Genomic DNA, 17,250 nt, shown 5'->3' on the forward strand with positions numbered 1-17,250 from the left:
ACCAGCCGTTCGAGGGAGAAAAAAAAGTCTCCGCGACTCTGAAAGTCTCCCTTTCAATTCAATTTTCAATTCAATTTTATTTATATAGCGCTTTTCACAATGTGCATTGTTCCAAAGCAGCTTTACAGGAGCAAATAAGAAAAACACAGAAAGGTAAAACACAGCACAGTGCATGGTGTTTATAGACCAAGCAAGATCATTATAATAAATAATATCTAATAAATAAATGAATAAATAAATAAATAAATGCAGTCTCCCGGTGAGCAATCCAACACTGCACTGCTCTGCTGTGGCGAGGAACCCAAACTCCAATGCTGAATAATGGAGAGAAAAAAAACCTCGGGAGAAACCAGGCTCAGCCGGGAGGGCCAGATCTCCTCTGACGTGTCATAGCTGCACTCAGTGACCCCGACCAAGCCACCGAGCAACGTCCACGAAGAACAGGGAGAGCCCACGAGCCGCGACCCAGGAAGCCCCACCCGCCGAAACCGTGCAGGTCCAACCCGGTCCCATTCCGTGGTCAACAACAGACAACAGAGGGACAACCAGGGAAAAGTAGTAATGGCATAATTAACTTTATTCCTCTGTTGTCCGACATCGACCACAAAACAAGACCAAACCAGACCAGACCCACACAGTCCCAACAAATGAAACGCCCCGAACCACAACCAACAAGCCCCCCCCATTCCCTACAACACCCACCCAGCTACCTCCAATCAAAGTCACTGAGTGCAGCCATAACTTCAAACTGCTGTCGTGTGATGTAAGTTTAGCATTAAAATCCCTTGCACTGTTAGTGCAATTAGAATTAAATTAGAATCCCTGTGATTCAACAACAGACACACATTAGGCCCATATCGTGGTCTAAACCAATCAGAGATAGTGAAGGGCGGACCCCCCTCTGATTGGCCGTGGTCCAGATTTTCCTGTACGTGTGTGTACCAGAGGTCGCGTTAAACGAAAATTCTCTGTCATTGACAGATTTTTTTAACAGTGACGGAAAAACCTGAAGGCCGTCGGTCCGTCATTTTGACGGATTACAATGAGGGCAATTTGTAACTCCCCGTTTCCCTTCATTAGAGCGTGATATGCTCGCGAAGGGACGTGCGTGTTTTCACATGTCATTGTTACCAATTAGACATATGTGAGGCGATCTGGGAAAACCCGTCGGATGTCGCGCTGGGACGCGGGAAAGAGAGTTCACCTATCAAAGTAAACCACATAACATGAAGAATTAAGGAGTAGCAATGCACATTTCCCGCCAGTCCTGTGTAAACTACGGCATGCAAAGTTTTTTATACAATGTTTTCATGAGATGACAGAGCTCCCCGTCTGCAGCACCGGGAGTTATCAGATCGCAAAACATACAAGGGATGATCAAAAGTCCAGACACTATGCACATGATAAACAAGGTAAAACTTGCTTCACTGCTTATTAGTTGTTGTCCGTAATGTTTGCTAGTTTCCTTGTGTAGTGATAATGGCAGAGCTCTCGTTCCTTAAGTGTGCCCTGCACTATTTTCCTTACTTTCGTTTTATTCAAACGGTTTTGTACAGTATTTTTATAGACTTCAACACTGGGAAATGTTTTTTTATTAAATTGTTATTAGAGTAAGTCTTTTACTACTCTAAAGTGACTTTTACTTGTGATACTGGACTGTTGTGCTTTTATTTTCATCTTTAAACCCGTTTTCCTCCAAATTCCGTTCCTGAAAATCATAGCGCTTCAGCCGACCTCAGCCATAACTTTTGTTACATACACAAGGTATGAGCAAAATTAAAACTGTTTTGGAAAGGGCTTGAATATGGTATCAAAAACTGTAATATATAAATTTGCACCATGTGTTGGGTTTTCACAGATCGAATCACATATGAACATAAACATTAAAACATTAAATATATAGATGAATATAAACAACAACGGCTTTATTGGGCATTCAGTTGTATTAAAATACAACACGTTCCGAGACGCAAGTACAGCGTGATGACGTCACGAACATACTAATTACCACGTAAAGCCACTTTGCACCATAGTGGGTAATAATAGATTATGACGGATTTTTTACGAGCCTGTCAGTCAAAATGACGGACAATAAAAATGTCTAGCGCAACCTCTGGTGTGTACGTGTGAAAATGCGTGTGCTGCAGTCAGACAGAGATGTGAAGAGCCTGTAGGCCTGTCAGTTAAACAGAGTGGATGTAGCCGCGGATGATGAGAGAAGATGAAAAGAACGATTAACAACTTTTTCGTGAATAATGTTAAGTTAAGGCCTGATAGGTCCGAAAATCATAAGCAATGCTCTGACACGGAGCCATCAACCTCCCAGGTTATGTCAAGCCCTGGTCCATTTATCTTGAGATGTTTTAAGTTTCAGTTCAGTGAAGCACTTTAAGCACCAACACTTTTTCAGTAAGTTACCTTTCTTGTAGAATTGTGCGTCAAATAAAGAACTTTATGTTGACCAGATTGTTAGTTAATCATTTACAAGTCAATTTTGCCTATATGGATAGCGATTTTTAAAAAAAGTGAACTGGTAAAACTGCGGTGTTAAGTGCGATGCGGTCGAAAATATGGGTGCACCTAACTTTTGTGCCGGTGCACCTAAGAAAAAAGGTTAGGCGCACCAGTGCAACCAGTGCAAAAAGTTAGTCTAGACCCCTGCAAAATATATAAAATGTCACAAAACCGCAGAATCTAAAATATCGCTGCCTTTGAAAAACTAGGTTGGCTGTTATTCCGAAAGAAGCGCGAAGAAAGTCTAAATCTAAAATAAAAGGTACTTGATAAAAGGTTTTAAATTCTTAAGTGGTGTCAACAATGTCATAAACTATAGTCGCACTTACTGGATATCAACGACTACATCCCACAATCGTTACATCGTAGAAACCTAAAATTATCGTTGTCAAGCACGTTCTGAAATTATGGCAAATCTCGGTAGCTTTGTTGGATGTACTAGTAAATTGTAAATGTAAAAGGAGAGGATGTAAAGCAGACGGGAGCATAGGCTGAAGGTGAAGAGCATCACCGTGCTGCTGGAATTCAGAAGAGCACGCGAGCAGCCCTATTGTTACGGGTGCTCGCGAGGACTTCGCGTAGACTTTGTTTCACACAACTAGAGTAGATTTTTTTAGCAATCAGTGCTATGACAACGAGCCAAATATAGATTTTCAAACTGCAGGGTCCGGGTAAGAATTTGGCAAACACTTGGGTTTCGTTTAACGAAACACCTCAACCCAGAAGTATCGACTACGATTCTGGATTCCAGGATTTTCACCTCAGAATTTCACCAACACATGAAATGAATACCACGTGCCTGCTTGTCGTATCAAGTAATATGCGAAGTCAAATAAGTTAAGTTTCTTTTTAATGTGCTGTTTAGAATTGTGTGCAACGACACGGGCCTTGCCCCTAACAAGGCATTAGACGCTTCCTTTGCTCGCTAGCTTCCCAGTTAGCCAGCGCTAGTTAAGTGTGACACCGATTCAACGCGCTGTAACGAAGAGGACAAATCTCAGCGATTATCCAAAGCTAACGTCACATAACTACCGCTTCCATATGGAACTGCGAGCCTCATTTAACCGATCAAAGTGATTTCGGTGAAGTAAACCATAAAAAGCATTATAGAAACTCCCTGTGCATTCCCCTACCTAACATGGTCGCTCCCAGCTCCCGACACCACAGACAGGAGGTGGCATTCCAACTATTTCCCTTGATTTCCACAGATTCGGTCCCAGAATAAATTCCGGGTTTTCTTTTTTATCCGTGAGTGATTGGAATAATCGGCGAATTTCCAGAACCGACTGTATTCGGTGTTTTCTAGCAGTAAGTGTGGTATGCGTGTAACCGGAGAGTCATCCCCTCCCCTCTCATTCCAGTCAGTAATGGCGACGGATAGATCCGGCTCTCTCTCACTCTCTCCCCACTAACTTTTCCATTCCGCTCACCGCGGGGGCACGTTGCGCGCTCACGACTGGCTCTTAGGGTCATGTAGGTTAAACAGATACTTTCTGTGAATTTGTGTGATGTCTTCTTAATGCGACCTGTCTTTTACGGTAACGAGTGAGGTCAAGGAATAAACTATTAAATATGCACTGTTGTGTATTTACATTGTAATAACGTACGTGCTTGGATGGATATGAGTCAAGGGAAGGTGGGTTTGGTTCCTGCTGTTCATGGTGTTCAAGTGTCAAATCTTTAAAAGTGAATTGCAAAAGTTTATTTATTAATAAAAAATAGCCTTGATGTTTTTATCCCAGTTTAATGGTACAATTTTAATTTGGCCTATTTTTTATCTATTTGCATGTCTATAGTTTATGTGATATAGGCTATACATCTCTTTCACTTAAACAACTGTTTCTAAATGTACAGCTTTATTGTTTCAATTTCAGTGAGAACACAGTGGATAGATTAAGAAGCTCCCTTTAGTCCTGTTTGCACCTATTTGTATCTATTCATAGTCTAAAGTTTTAACTTTTCTCTAAGTTAAATGCTTTTCTAATAACCTGGTTTATTTTCCATTTATATTACATTAATAAAACATGTCAGTGATCGTCTTGGTGATTCACTTTAAAATTAGGCGTACTATCCAATGAACACATGTATTGTATTCATAATCTACAACCTGCTGTTTTCCTTTACACACAGAATCAGGACAACATTTATGTTTTGAAGGCCCACGTTGTTTGCTATCTAAGTAAACTAAGTATATTTTGGTTTTATTTCTTTTCATGTAAAGTTGTTTTGAAACAGTGCACAATTTTAAATACCAAATCAATTTAATTTAATCTTAACAGCAGTTGTGAGCTTAGTGGAACTGATTAAACATTTTTGAATGGGCATACTTTTACCCACTGCACACTTTTTTAATTAAATAAAATAAATGTACATAAGATTATTATTTGTTTTATACTGCATTCTTAATGTTTGAATCTATTTAAAACTAGCTAAATTCTTACTAGTGCTATAGAGTTATGTGCTATAGGTTCTTAAAAAATATATTTTTTGTGCTAGGCAAAAGGATCCTCTGGTGCTAACTATAAGGACAAGACATGGGTGCATGGGATAGAGTAAGCCCACACTGAGGTGTGTCCATATTGCTATTTTGGTTTTGCGTTAAGTGTGTATGAGTGACTTGTATTTCTAACTTTTTGTGTTTTATAAAATAAGTATCTCTCCACCAAACCAATTGTGTAGAGAACATCTGTTCCCAAGAGAGCGCCTATGTGTGGTCAGTGGCCAGCCCCTCCCTGAATCGAACAACAGCGCAAATGTCAAGTTTCTCCTTCCGCACATGCAAATGGTCAATCAAACACATGCGTTATAAAAGCATTGTTTTGTTGTAGAATAATGCACTGCAGGTCATCATGTTTGTCAAGACAGGAAATAGAATCATGTTCATATAACTCCAAATCTACAGTGTATTATCCAGAGCTGATTTGTTTTGCATTTAAAAGCCTGCAGAGTGAATTTCATCAGTCATGATTATCTGTGTATTTGACATTCAAATGTTAGGCATCAGCCATCCACACCCATTATTTCCTCTAAGGAGATTCATTTCTATTCATATCTTCTCGAAACTCTGTGGACCATAACTCACTTTGGGAGTGCTGAAGCGTCTGAATGCCAAAGTACTGATTCCAGTAGCGTTCCAATGACAAAAGGAGCTCTGCTGCTCATTTTTGTGTCCTTCAATGATAATCAGGCAATCTAATATTATCTAAAAACCATCCTTTTTTATAGCCCCTAAGACAAATGCTAATTCTTAGCTAGTGTAAGATCTGAATATCATCAGCCATGTTTCAATCATCTTCTGCTCATATTCCAAACAATGAGGGTAGGCAAGATATTTGAAATCTGCTCATTTTCGTTCACATATTTCCGATTTGTTAAATCCCGTAGATTCCCAAAGAATGATTCTTTGAAGGGTGCCGTGTTAACAGCAACACTAGCCTATAAGACAGCCCGACATTCATTTCTGTAATAGTTGACCGCTTCCCACACACCGTTTAATGCAGGTTGTATACAGACTAGCAATTGATGTTGTTAATTAAAATGCATTAGAGTGAAAGCTGCTGCTCACAAAACATTGTGCAAATGTGTGAACATCAAAAGCTCAGCTTCAGGCCTCACATCAACCCTCACTAATGTGTCTGTTTTCTCTGCCTCTTTTAAATCTCCCCTTTTTTTACATCATGAATTATTTACCCTCCCCCACCCCCAAATCCCCTTCCAGCACCCCTTAGATTTGCAGATTCACCATCAGCTGCGCTTGAAGTCTTGCTGAGCAGTACCGGTGTCCACACCCTTTGTGTGGGGTCTAATTTTGCAAGATGAAGCAAGTCATTGCAGTCTGGATTTACAGTTGTTAACATGAGGTAAGCAGAGGTAAAAAAACACATTCATACAGGAAGTGTATCCCTCAAGTTAATTTTCGATAAATACCCCCTCAAAATACTCAAACTACTAGTTTAGCATGAAATACAGCTTTAACTCCTTCTTGATAATAAACCAATACATATCAGAAATATGTTTTCAAAGTTTATTGTAAATGCTGGAGTTGGAGTCAAAACCACCTTCAATCCACCACCTCCTTTTAGTGCACATTTGCCCCGTTCCCTTGTGCTGGTGCAATTGGAACCAGCTGCTGCTGGCAGCTACATTGCCATGGTTATGGATTCACACTTGGGATTGTGGGAAGGGCTGGGTTTCCGGATCACTAAAGACAAGCCTTTTGACTAGGAGAGAGAGAGATTTCATGCAAATTTATTGATGTTTACTATCAGCTTTCTTATATTGAAAAATATTGACTTTTATACAAGATGCAACATGTTGCATTAATGTGGATACAGCAGTGAGAAAAATAAGAAACTATTCCAAATTTTAATTTCTGGCCAGTCTCTGTTGAATTACAAAATCAAACCTCAGTGACATAAAGTCATCCAACAGCAATGTTAGAGACTGACAGCATGACAAGACGCATGAAAACTGTGATAAAAATTCAGGTTATCACAAAAACTTTTTTTTTGAACTTTTCCTAATATAATAAGTGAATATGAAAAATAAAGAGCATCTTTTCTGTTATTTAATCTGTTTCTCCAGTTTTAATTTTCTGCAAATAAATGCAAATAGAAGCAATATTTTTATTTGAAATTTGGGAGAAATATTTTTAGTAGTTCACAAAATTTTACCTAAATGCTTATCTAAATAGTAACTTCAGAAAAATGAAAAAAAAAACTGAAATAGTCTGTTCACCCAAAAATGAAAATTCTGTCATCATTTACTCACCTTTGAGTTGTTCGAAATGTGTATAAATTTCTTTGTTCTGATGAGCACAGAGAAAGATATTTGGAAGAATGCTTATAACCAAACAGCTCTTGCCCCCCATTGACTCCCATAGTAGGAAAAATTACTTTATCATTTTATTGTTCTGTTGAACACAAAAGAAGACAATTTGAAGAATGTAGGACAGCAAACAGTTCTGGGGCACTTTTGACTACCATTGTATGTTTTCCTACTATGGTAGTCAATGGGGGGCAAATTCTGTCTGGTTATAAGCATTCTTCCAAATATCTTTCTCTGTGTTCATCAGAACAAAGAAATATATACACATTTGGAACAACCCGAAGGTGAGTAAATGATGACAGAATTTTCATTTTTGGGTGAAGTATGCCTTAAATTTTTTCCACGGCTGTATATTATATATATCAACCCGGACCACAAAAGGTATAGGCTATCCCTTACATAATTTTATTAAAATATACATGTATGTATTATAGACTGATTTCACGCCTCCGCCGCCATGTTGAAATCGAAAGCAAGGCAGAGGTGGTAAGAAAACCGGAAGGACCGAGAGACTGCAACGGTTTGACCAACCTGTAGTTATTAAAACGATTTATGATCATAAATGTCACGATTTCTCTTACATGTACACTTTGCAGAAAGGAGGGCAACAAATGATGTCTCTGATAATGTGAGAAGAGCTAAGATGTACTTGTTGTTTACACCAAATAATGACAAAAGTGTGCTCTTGCTGACTCCTAAAGTCAGAATTTGTATGTTTATTTCCAAATCACTTTTTCTTCTGCAGAACACAAAAGATAACAAATGTGAATTCAACAATATATGTTGACATTGAGGTTTACAGTTCTTATGCTCCAAAGTAAGTGGATTAGTACATTTAATTCAATTTTGTTTCATATCATACAGGGAGCCTGCAACCCTCCTAGACCAGTCCTTCTAAGGCTTCTAGGCTATGTTGAGTCCTCCTCAACATACAATGCTAGAATAAGTGGGTGTAGTCAGTGCCCATGTAATGTGAAATGGTTTCCACCCCTGCGGTCATGGCGTGAAAACATTGAAAATAATGTAACTAAATCAATGCAGTATCAGTTATAGAGAGAGCGACAGGCGTATACCCCAGGTGTAGCCCCACCTATTCTGAAGGTGGGACTGGATATAGACATGGCCAGGGGTCGGCTAGCTGAGCCCACCAAAACATCTGTCCTGTCCAGCCAGTTTAGGCAAAGGCAGCATTAACCTTCAGTTTTTGTGCACTGCTTAAAAGCCATCTGATGCGGCGTGTGTGGAAAAGTCTAACCAAGGGCTGTAGACGAGGGCTGTTTTTCAGGAAAGTAATCGTTACATTTAGCAGCCTTTAGCAGTTTTCCCTGAATATTATATATAATACTTTGATCACTTTCCATACAATTTCTAACTGTTTTGTTGGTCATGCCATAAAGACAAGTACATTTAAAGTCTTGATTTACTAAAACAGCAATAAAATCATTAATTTAAGCTTCTCGGCTTGTTTTATCACTTTTTATTCATATAAAGTGAGTTTTGTGTGATTAAACAGAAGTCATCCTTCAGTGATGCCTCACTTTATATATTTATTCCTGGTTTGAATAACCGTTTTCAATTTAAAATTTCAACAATTCATCAACGCATCTTAGCTTGTTTAGTCTCTGTAGCCTATAAGAATATGCCGTTTTTAATGCACTCCATTAACTGACTTTTATAATACAAAAGGCAAAGGTTTTTTATAATATCTGATATACTGCTCTGAGCTATGTCAGTTTAAAGACACTTCTGATGCTGATTTGCTTCTGTGTACATAAAAAGAGCATTTTTTGTCATTTTCATTTTTTATTTGATTATCATTTAAATCATGTATGCAGTTAAATTAAACTCATTACTTTATGCAATTTCACATATGACCAGCATTTAACATTCTGTGTAAATGAATAAATGACATTTCAAGTGCAGTTTCTGCTGTGTAATCTTATGTTGTTGTTGGTAACAGCCAATACTTTTTGCCATTAAAGACAACATATAAAGGTGAAAATGCCAATGGAAATCAATTCTGATTGTTGGAAAAGTAAATGTGAAACAGATCTTGATAACTTGCAAGAGCCACTCGTGGAATTACTAATAAAAGGCCAATTCAGTTTTAGCCACTAGATGGTAGTGTAGTTTCACTGATGTGATCACAGAGACAAATCAGACGCGCACAGAGAATTTATGTTGACACTGAAAAAGCACATATCGATAGTTTTATTTTAAGATATTAATGAATGTTAATTACTCGTGATGCTTATCTAATGTTTATTTTATTAGTTAAATATCACATTCATAAATGCATTTGTAACTTACACATCTTTTAATTCGTTCAATATGAATAATAGTGTTTAAATAAGCCCTATGTGTAAGCGTATATTTTTTCATTTATTGTGTTATTTTGTTGTTCATAATAAAACCATCTCCACAAACCTTGCTTTCATAGACTAACATCGAAGCCATGTAGTGGCGTGTAACTGATTAAGTCTGCCATTTTAACAAGAAATAAACTAAAATGTTTAATTTATTTTGAATAATTTTTATTATTATCATATTGTGTGAAATGGCTCGAGAAGCTGCTTAAAAGCCGCTATGTTGTATAAAACTTATAATTATTCATGTAAAATAGCAGAGTCATAAATTACCTCTGAAATAGGCTATCGAGAAGGGGGAGACACCTGGGGTCTAATTGATAAAAATGTGCTTAGGATCCTTACGTGCCCCCGCTATCAGATGCCATAAAAAATAACAAAAAAAGATGTAAAACTGCCGAAAACCCCCGATCCCATCCTTTATCACCGTAATGAAATCACAAATGGCCACACATGAGATTCACTGAGATTTACAAATTAATAATTGTTATAATTATTAATCATAATTATATTAAAGCCAAAGAAGGTCTCTGCAGCATTTATAGGTGTTTACAGCATTTAGACTGATCCTTAACACCTCATTAAAATCAAAAGAGGTGTTTCTTCATTCCGGTTTTGTTATAGACATAGGACTGATAACGAGGACATAAAGACAAACTTATATTTCCAGACTTTGACATTTGATGATTATGCACAGTATTTAAGGAAAATATATTTAGTTATTTATTTACAATGTGTTCTGTAGTTATCGTATTTGCGCTCATAGTGTGATGGTGAGACAGTGCTGATTAAATATTTAGATTGAATTTTTATTTAAGATTTGAGTTGGATTTTACAAGAAGGTGCATGAAACAACTTTCAATTCAAGCGCAAATAACTCTGCAGATTTAATCTTTGTGATAATGAGGATCTTTAACAGAGGCATTAATCGTTTTTATCACACTTACTTTCTGCAATCTAACTTGAGTTCACTAACTCACCATTTGTGTGGCCTCTTGTCTCCAAAATGTGCGCACTCATGGGTCAGCGTTTGCTTTTAATAGACCACAACCTTTGCCTGGAAAGTGGCGTACACACGTATGTCAACTGCATGTTGATACATAAAGAGAAAATAAATAACTATATTTTAGTAGGCATATGAATAATAGATGCATTGTTTTGAAGATGTCTTGAAACTGAATACTGATCATTTCCTCAAATCACAGAGGCTACATCTAATCTGGAGGTCATTCATCTTGAAAGCTCGGCCAGTCGTCGAATCACTGCTGCTGCAACATTTCTGTAAGCCTCAGCCTGCAGAACAGAGCATAACAATGTGAGTGAGTACATGCTCACTCATAACAATCTCTATCAGTACATGTTCAATATCTTCTGGCATGCAAAATGCACCCTGGGCTGTAAAACCTTATGATCTCCCAGCATGAACTGAGAATGCTTCAAAGATCTTGTGTGTTTCAATCAATGCTATAAAATCTTTTTTTACCAATGGCACCTTATGAACCTTATAAGCAGAAAACAATGAAAGGCAAGACAGAAGTATAGAATAATCTACTTACCTCTGGGCTATCTGGGGAAGACACAACCACAGGTTGTCCCTTGTCTGATGTCTCTCTAATGTTGAGATGCAGAGGAATGTCTCCTGCAGTTAGAACAAAGAAAACCAAGACTTTACAAATAGATATTTAAAATGATATATATTTCTTATGTCATTTGCTAAATTTCACTTTTTGTTCCAAGTGTTACATTTATGTTAGAACAATCCTACCAAGCAACTCCACATTAAGGGTGTGAGCCAGCTCTTTAGCCCCATCTGAGCCAAAAATGTGTGTTTGATGATTGCATTTGGGACACTGGAAAACACTCATATTTTGAACCAGACCCAACACCTAAAATGAACAAAACGTGTTTAATGGAGATATAGAGGGAGCAGCACAACATAAAATCCACTAGATCGCTGTTCAACCTTTGTTTTTCCCTTCATATGATAAAAGGGTTTCAAATGCATGAAAAACAAAATATTTACCGGAACGTTAACTTTTCGGAACATCTCTGCACCTCTGCGTGCATCCAGCAAAGCAATGTCTTGAGGAGTGGATACTATTACTGCACCTGAAAAGCGAGGGCAAGACCATAATACGGGTCCTGTTAGAAGAGATTCAGGTATAGCAAAAAATCCGTTGCTCTAAGACTGACATTATGCCTCTTGGTTGGCTGGCTGCAGTGTATACTGCATTATGTTACAATACAAAGCGGACTGCATACACAGACACTGTCACTGAATATCAGGTAATGACTAGATAAACCTTAACATTCACTTACCAGCTATTGGTATGTTCTGAGTAATAGTCAGTTGGACATCTCCAGTTCCTGGTGGCATATCAATCACAAGATAATCTAGATGCCCCCAATCTACCTACACGGGAAAAAGTCAGGAAAATAATACGAAAAGGCCTCCAATGACCAAATCTTTTTGCACAGGATGAGGACGACAAATAAATCAGTCAAAAACTCATTATTACCAAAAATTTCTAAATCCAATGACACACCTGCCTAAGGAGTTTCTCAATAGCTGACATCACCATCAGACCCCTCCACACAATTGGTGCAACCTCTTCGACCAAAAAGCCCATTGACATACTGTAGAAGACAGGGCAGGCATTATTTAAAGTCACCATGAAATAAAAAATGACAATGCTCATTTTTTAACAGAATATTGTTGCATTTGTTATAAATGATTTATTGGTCCGTAATCATTTAATTCATAACGGTATTACAGCAAAACACAGATTGTGCATATACAACCTAGCCAATCTCCAACCTACCTTACACGGACTTTACACATGCACATAGCCATGTTTACATTACACTGAACGTTTTATAAGTGAACCAGAGTGTTTCTATATACAAACCCGATTCCAAAAAAGTTGGGACACTGTACAAATTGTGAATAAAAAAGGAATGCAATAATTTACGAATCTCATAAACTTATATTTTATTCACAATAGAATATAGATAACATATCAAATGTTGAAAGTGAGACATTTTGAAATGTCATGCCAAATATTGGCTCATTTTGGATTTCATGAGAGCTACACATTCCAAAAAAGTTGGGACAGGTAGCAATAAGAGGCCGGAAAAGTTAAATGTACATATAAGGAACAGCTGGAGGACCAATTTGCAACTTATTAGGTCAATTGGCAACATGATTGGGTATAAAAAGAGCCTCTCAGAGTGGCAGTGTCTCTCAGAAGTCAAGATGGGCAGAGGATCACCAATTCCCCCAATGCTGCGGCGAAAAATAGTGGAGCAATATCAGAAAGGAGTTTCTCAGAGAAAAATTGCAAAGAGTTTGAAGTTATCATCATCTACAGTGCATAATATCATCCAAAGATTCAGAGAATCTGGAACAATCTCTGTGCGTAAGGGTCAAGGCCGGAAAACCATACTGGATGCCCGTGATCTTCGGGCCCTTAGACGGCACTGCATCACATACAGGAATGCTACTGTAATGGAAATCACAACATGGGCTCAGGAATACTTCCAGAAAACATTGTCGGTGAACACAATCCACCGTGCCATTCGCCGTTGCCGGCTAAAACTCTATAGGTCAAAAAAGAAGCCATATCTAAACATGATCCAGAAGCGCAGGCGTTTTCTCTGGGCCAAGGCTCATTTAAAATGGACTGTGGCAAAGTGGAAAACTGTTCTGTGGTCAGACGAATCAAAATTTGAAGTTCTTTTTGGAAAACTGGGACGCCATGTCATCCGGACTAAAGAGGACAAGGACAACCCAAGTTGTTATCAGCGCTCAGTTCAGAAGCCTGCATCTCTGATGGTATGGGGTTGCATGAGTGCGTGTGGCATGGGCAGCTTACACATCTGGAAAGGCACCATCAATGCTGAAAGGTATATCCAAGTTCTAGAACAACATATGCTCCCATCCAGACGTCGTCTCTTTCAGGGAAGACCTTGCATTTTCCAACATGACAATGCCAGACCACATACTGCATCAATTACAACATCATGGCTGCGTAGAAGAAGGATCCGGGTACTGAAATGGCCAGCCTGCAGTCCAGATCTTTCACCCATAGAAAACATTTGGCGCATCATAAAGAGGAAGATGCGACAAAGAAGACCTAAGACAGTCGAGCAACTAGAAGCCTGTATTAGACAAGAATGGGACAACATTCCTATTCCTAAACTTGAGCAACTTGTCTCCTCAGTCCCCAGACGTTTGCAGACTGTTATAAAAAGAAGAGGGGATGCCACACAGTGGTAAACATGGCCTTGTCCCAACTTTTTTGAGATGTGTTGATGCCATGAAATTTAAAATCAACTTATTTTTCCCTTAAAATGATACATTATCTCAGTTTAAACATTTGATATGTCATCTATGTTGTATTCTAAATAAAATATTGAACTTTGAAACTTCCACATCATTGCATTCTGTTTTTATTCACAATTTGTACAGTGTCCCAACTTTTTTGGAATCGGGTTTGTACATGACAGTAAACTTCTAAATCTAGAAGACGGGAAAAATGGCTTTATGGTTAAACGTGAGTAAATTATTATTTAAAGAAAAGAACAGAGGTAGTAATGGTTATAAGTTTGATTAGTCGATCATTATTATTCAATGATATACCACTATCAATTATCATATTACCATTAACCACATTTGGTGCATTTGTATGCCATTAGGCAAACAGTGTGACAGTTCAATGATACAATTATTACACCCCAACTATAACTTAGCCATGTACTTACCAAGGAATTCCAAAATTCACAAGAGGTCTCATTAAGTGGTCTGAAAAAAAAACAATATAAGCAATATAGAAAATATGTTATTGTTTATCTAATCATCTCTTTAAAAAAATGCTGATATTATTCAAACACTCACTGTCTGTTAATTCAGGGTTTCCTTTTAGGTTCATTAACTTTGGAACAGATGGGCCATAGACATCAGCATCTAAAAGACCCACTGATTTACTCTACTTGCCAGTAAAACAGTGGTGAGAATAGCCAAATAGAAAGAAATGATTTAATTGAAATCTACATCTGTAGTGATATCAATAATGTCATGGTGTCAATACATTGATTAAGACAGAGTTACCTGATCATTAGCCATAAGTCCAAGAGCAAGATTCACTGTGAAGACATTAAGCATTCAAGAGACATATGGGGGATTATGGCAATAAACAAAGTGTGATCCTGGACCACAAAACCAGTCTTAAGTAGCACGAGATCATTTGTAGTAATAGCCCAAAATACATTGTATGGGTCAAAATGATCGATTTTTCTTTTATGCCAAAAATCATTAGGATATTAAGTATAGATCATGTTCCATGAAGATATTTTGTAAATTTCCTATCGTAAATATATAAAAACGTTATTTTTGTGAGTGGATGCAGCAAAATTGCGAACAAAAATGGCCGGAAACATGCCTACAAACTTCACTCGCTTCTGCCCGCTCTTTGAGAATTACCCATGTTTGGCATCTATGTTAATCTTAGAATTTCAGCTTTCAGGTTCATCTACTCTCCACAACGTAATTACAGCGGTAAACCAATAGAGAGCTTAAGACTAGTTTTGTTGTCCAGGGTCACAATTGTCAAGGCAAGTAAAAGACATGAGACCTGCTGTTGTGGACTTTCCCACCCCTCCTTTTCCTGATGCAACAACAATGACCTCTTTGACTCCTGGTATGGGTTTCTGTTTGGGCAAACCTCGTGCCATGTGCTGCCTTTGTCTTTCCTGCAATGTTCTCTCACCAGCACCTGACGTCTGAAGAGAAAAAAATGAAATTCTTTCATTATTTACTCACCCTTGAGTCATGTCATACCAGTATGACTTATGCTCAACACATAATGTTAATAATAAACAAAAACCATTGGACCCCATTGACTTCCAATGTATTGACACATTAAGACATATCTCATATCTTCTTTTGTGTTCCACATAAGAAAGTCATGTAGGGTGAATAAATGACATAATTTTGATTTCATTTTGGGGTGCATATGCATTTGAACTCCACATACAGTTATATATACACATAACATTCCCATCGGAGTGATATTAACCAAACCCTTATGCAGATGGTTATTTATTTGTGATATTTACCTACCTTAAAACGGATTTCATGCTTATGTTGAAGCAATGGAAGATGTCTGCCAGGCCACAAAGGTGTGCTTATATTATCTGAGGCAAATTTATATATATGCAAACACTTTCTGTAGCTGTCGTATAATTTAACCATCTTCTTCTAAATCTTTCAGATTGCCAACTGGCTGCAGAGGACAACAGATACAAACACTAGTGTGGTTTCCATGTGACACTTTGTGGCTGTTAATTCCTCACTCGACTCAACGCACTGCAGTTTTTTCAAAATAACATAAGTAGAGAGGCAAAATACAGTACAATTTCACAAACTAGAAGAAAGCTATCGTATTCAGGCTGCGTCCTGTTGTCGCTTCTTGATGACGTATTGTTTGGATTCTCACGCGGAAGCGAGTCGTGCCATAGTTCACTGTCAAAAGGTGTTAACCAAGACATTTTCCTGGAAAGTTTCTTCTTTTCGTATCAAATTATACCGTAGCATTATATCGTATATATGCATATTTATATAATAATAAACATTAATACTAAAAACTTTTATCTAATACATGAATTAAGTTAATGATTGCTGTTGCTGTCATCAGCGGTATTTCTTGACAATGGCCGAAAGAACCGATAACGGCATTAAGGCACGAGTGGTTCTGCAGCAGTGTCTACATGCACGACTCCAGGTTAAACCTCCAGACGCAGAAATTGATGCTGAATGGGTTGAGGTATACAAACATGCAACGTTCAATGAATGAATGAAATGTCTTATGAACTTACTCAGCACGTGCATTTCTGATTAGATCAATAGGGGGATGGTGATCTACATTTGCTTTTTCAAAGGCGCCACTGAAGATATAATTCCCAAAATGGGTATGTTGCTTGTCTTGCAAACAAACACACTGTTATGTATACCTTGCTTTATAACATGTTTGTTTCCTCTCAGTGACAACATTGCTAAACATGAAGCTTTGTGAGACATCTACTGGAAAATACACCTCAGTCCTTGAACTACCTGGCAGTGTTCTTATTGTACCCCAGGCCACACTTGGGGGGAAACCAAAAGGAAAGGGGATGCAGTACCATTGTATCATTGGGAAAGATGAAGGGTTGAAGCTCTATTACACCTTTGTGTCTCTGTGTCAAAGTGAACTCTCTACCTGCCAAAAAACGGATACGTTTACAGAGGTTAAACATGGAACTTATGGAAACAGACAGGTCCTGAAGCTAGATACAAATGGACCTTATACTCATCTGATGGAGTTTTAGGAGTGGAAAGTTTAATTTTTTTGTAATGTGATCAATGGGTAAAGACCAATGGACCTAAAGTAAATGCACATTTATGGTTTCACTCCTGAATAAAATATATTTAAAAGCCTGTAAAATAGGTTTGTGTTGTACTGTATATTCAAGAGTGTTGTGCGTTGTATTTGTCTTTCCTTCAAGT

At 37.9% G+C, this 17,250-nt stretch overlaps 3 protein-coding genes across 5 annotated transcripts in view; 1 reads left to right on the forward strand and 2 right to left on the reverse strand.

The window, feature by feature from the left end:
* The window catches only part of arhgap5 (Rho GTPase activating protein 5), a 41,059-nt gene extending 37,165 nt beyond the window's left edge, over nt 1-3,894 (reverse strand). Inside the window, exon 1 of the mRNA XM_057343304.1 lies at nt 3,648-3,894. The gene's annotated coding sequence lies outside the window, so the exon portion shown is untranslated. The remainder of the gene's footprint in view (nt 1-3,647) is intronic.
* Nucleotides 3,895-6,536: 2,642 nt separating this feature from the next.
* nubpl (nucleotide binding protein-like) lies at nt 6,537-16,191 on the reverse strand. 2 transcript variants are annotated; one of them, XR_008963660.1, is made up of 12 exons: nt 15,829-16,191; nt 15,341-15,488; nt 14,818-14,852; nt 14,605-14,695; nt 14,472-14,511; nt 12,254-12,344; nt 12,027-12,120; nt 11,731-11,816; nt 11,473-11,593; nt 11,264-11,346; nt 10,688-11,000; nt 6,537-6,734 (listed from the first exon to the last, which is right to left on the reverse strand). XR_008963660.1 is itself a non-coding variant. In XM_057343733.1 (11 exons), exons 1-11 carry the CDS (start codon nt 15,958-15,960, stop codon nt 10,938-10,940), a joined length of 984 nt encoding a protein of 327 aa, XP_057199716.1. In that variant the 5' UTR covers nt 15,961-16,191; the 3' UTR covers nt 8,031-10,937. The 2 variants fall into 2 exon arrangements, 1 of the variants encoding a protein (XP_057199716.1); XM_057343733.1 differs by lacking the exon at nt 6,537-6,734 and having other exon boundaries at nt 8,031-11,000.
* A 5-nt stretch (nt 16,192-16,196) lies between these two features.
* On the forward strand, nt 16,197-17,198 carry dtd2 (D-aminoacyl-tRNA deacylase 2). 2 transcript variants are annotated; one of them, XM_057343734.1, is made up of 4 exons: nt 16,197-16,240; nt 16,403-16,531; nt 16,607-16,676; nt 16,750-17,198. In XM_057343734.1, the coding sequence occupies exons 2-4, from the start codon at nt 16,418-16,420 to the stop codon at nt 17,070-17,072; spliced, it is 507 nt and encodes a 168-aa protein (XP_057199717.1). In that variant the 5' UTR covers nt 16,197-16,240; nt 16,403-16,417; the 3' UTR covers nt 17,073-17,198. The 2 variants fall into 2 exon arrangements, with proteins under 2 accessions (XP_057199717.1, XP_057199718.1); XM_057343735.1 differs by having other exon boundaries at nt 16,203-16,262; nt 16,402-16,531.
* The last annotated feature ends 52 nt before the right edge of the window (nt 17,199-17,250 follow it).

The sequence above is a fragment of the Triplophysa rosa genome, linkage group LG10 (assembly GCF_024868665.1).
Source record: "Triplophysa rosa linkage group LG10, Trosa_1v2, whole genome shotgun sequence".
NCBI lineage: Eukaryota > Metazoa > Chordata > Actinopteri > Cypriniformes > Nemacheilidae > Triplophysa > Triplophysa rosa.

What these genes read in the sequence shown, in the direction of transcription:
- dtd2 (XM_057343734.1), top strand. Translation starts at nt 16,418, where the DNA reads ATGGCCGAAAGAACCGATAACGGCATTAAGGCACGAGTGGTTCTGCAG. An exon ending in TTGATGCTGAATGGGTTGAG is followed by an intron (nt 16,532 to 16,606) that starts GTATACAAACAT and finishes ATTTCTGATTAG; the next exon opens with ATCAATAGGGGGATGGTGAT. An exon ending in AGATATAATTCCCAAAATGG is followed by an intron (nt 16,677 to 16,749) that starts GTATGTTGCTTG and finishes GTTTCCTCTCAG; the next exon opens with TGACAACATTGCTAAACATG.
- nubpl (XM_057343733.1), bottom strand. Translation starts at nt 15,960, where the DNA reads ATGGTTAAATTATACGACAGCTACAGAAAGTGTTTGCATATATATAAA. An exon ending in GGGAAAGTCCACAACAGCAG is followed by an intron (nt 14,853 to 15,340) that starts GTCTCATGTCTT and finishes ATGTCTTCACAG; the next exon opens with TGAATCTTGCTCTTGGACTT. An exon ending in TTGAGAAACTCCTTAGGCAG is followed by an intron (nt 12,121 to 12,253) that starts GTGTGTCATTGG and finishes TTTCCCGTGTAG; the next exon opens with GTAGATTGGGGGCATCTAGA.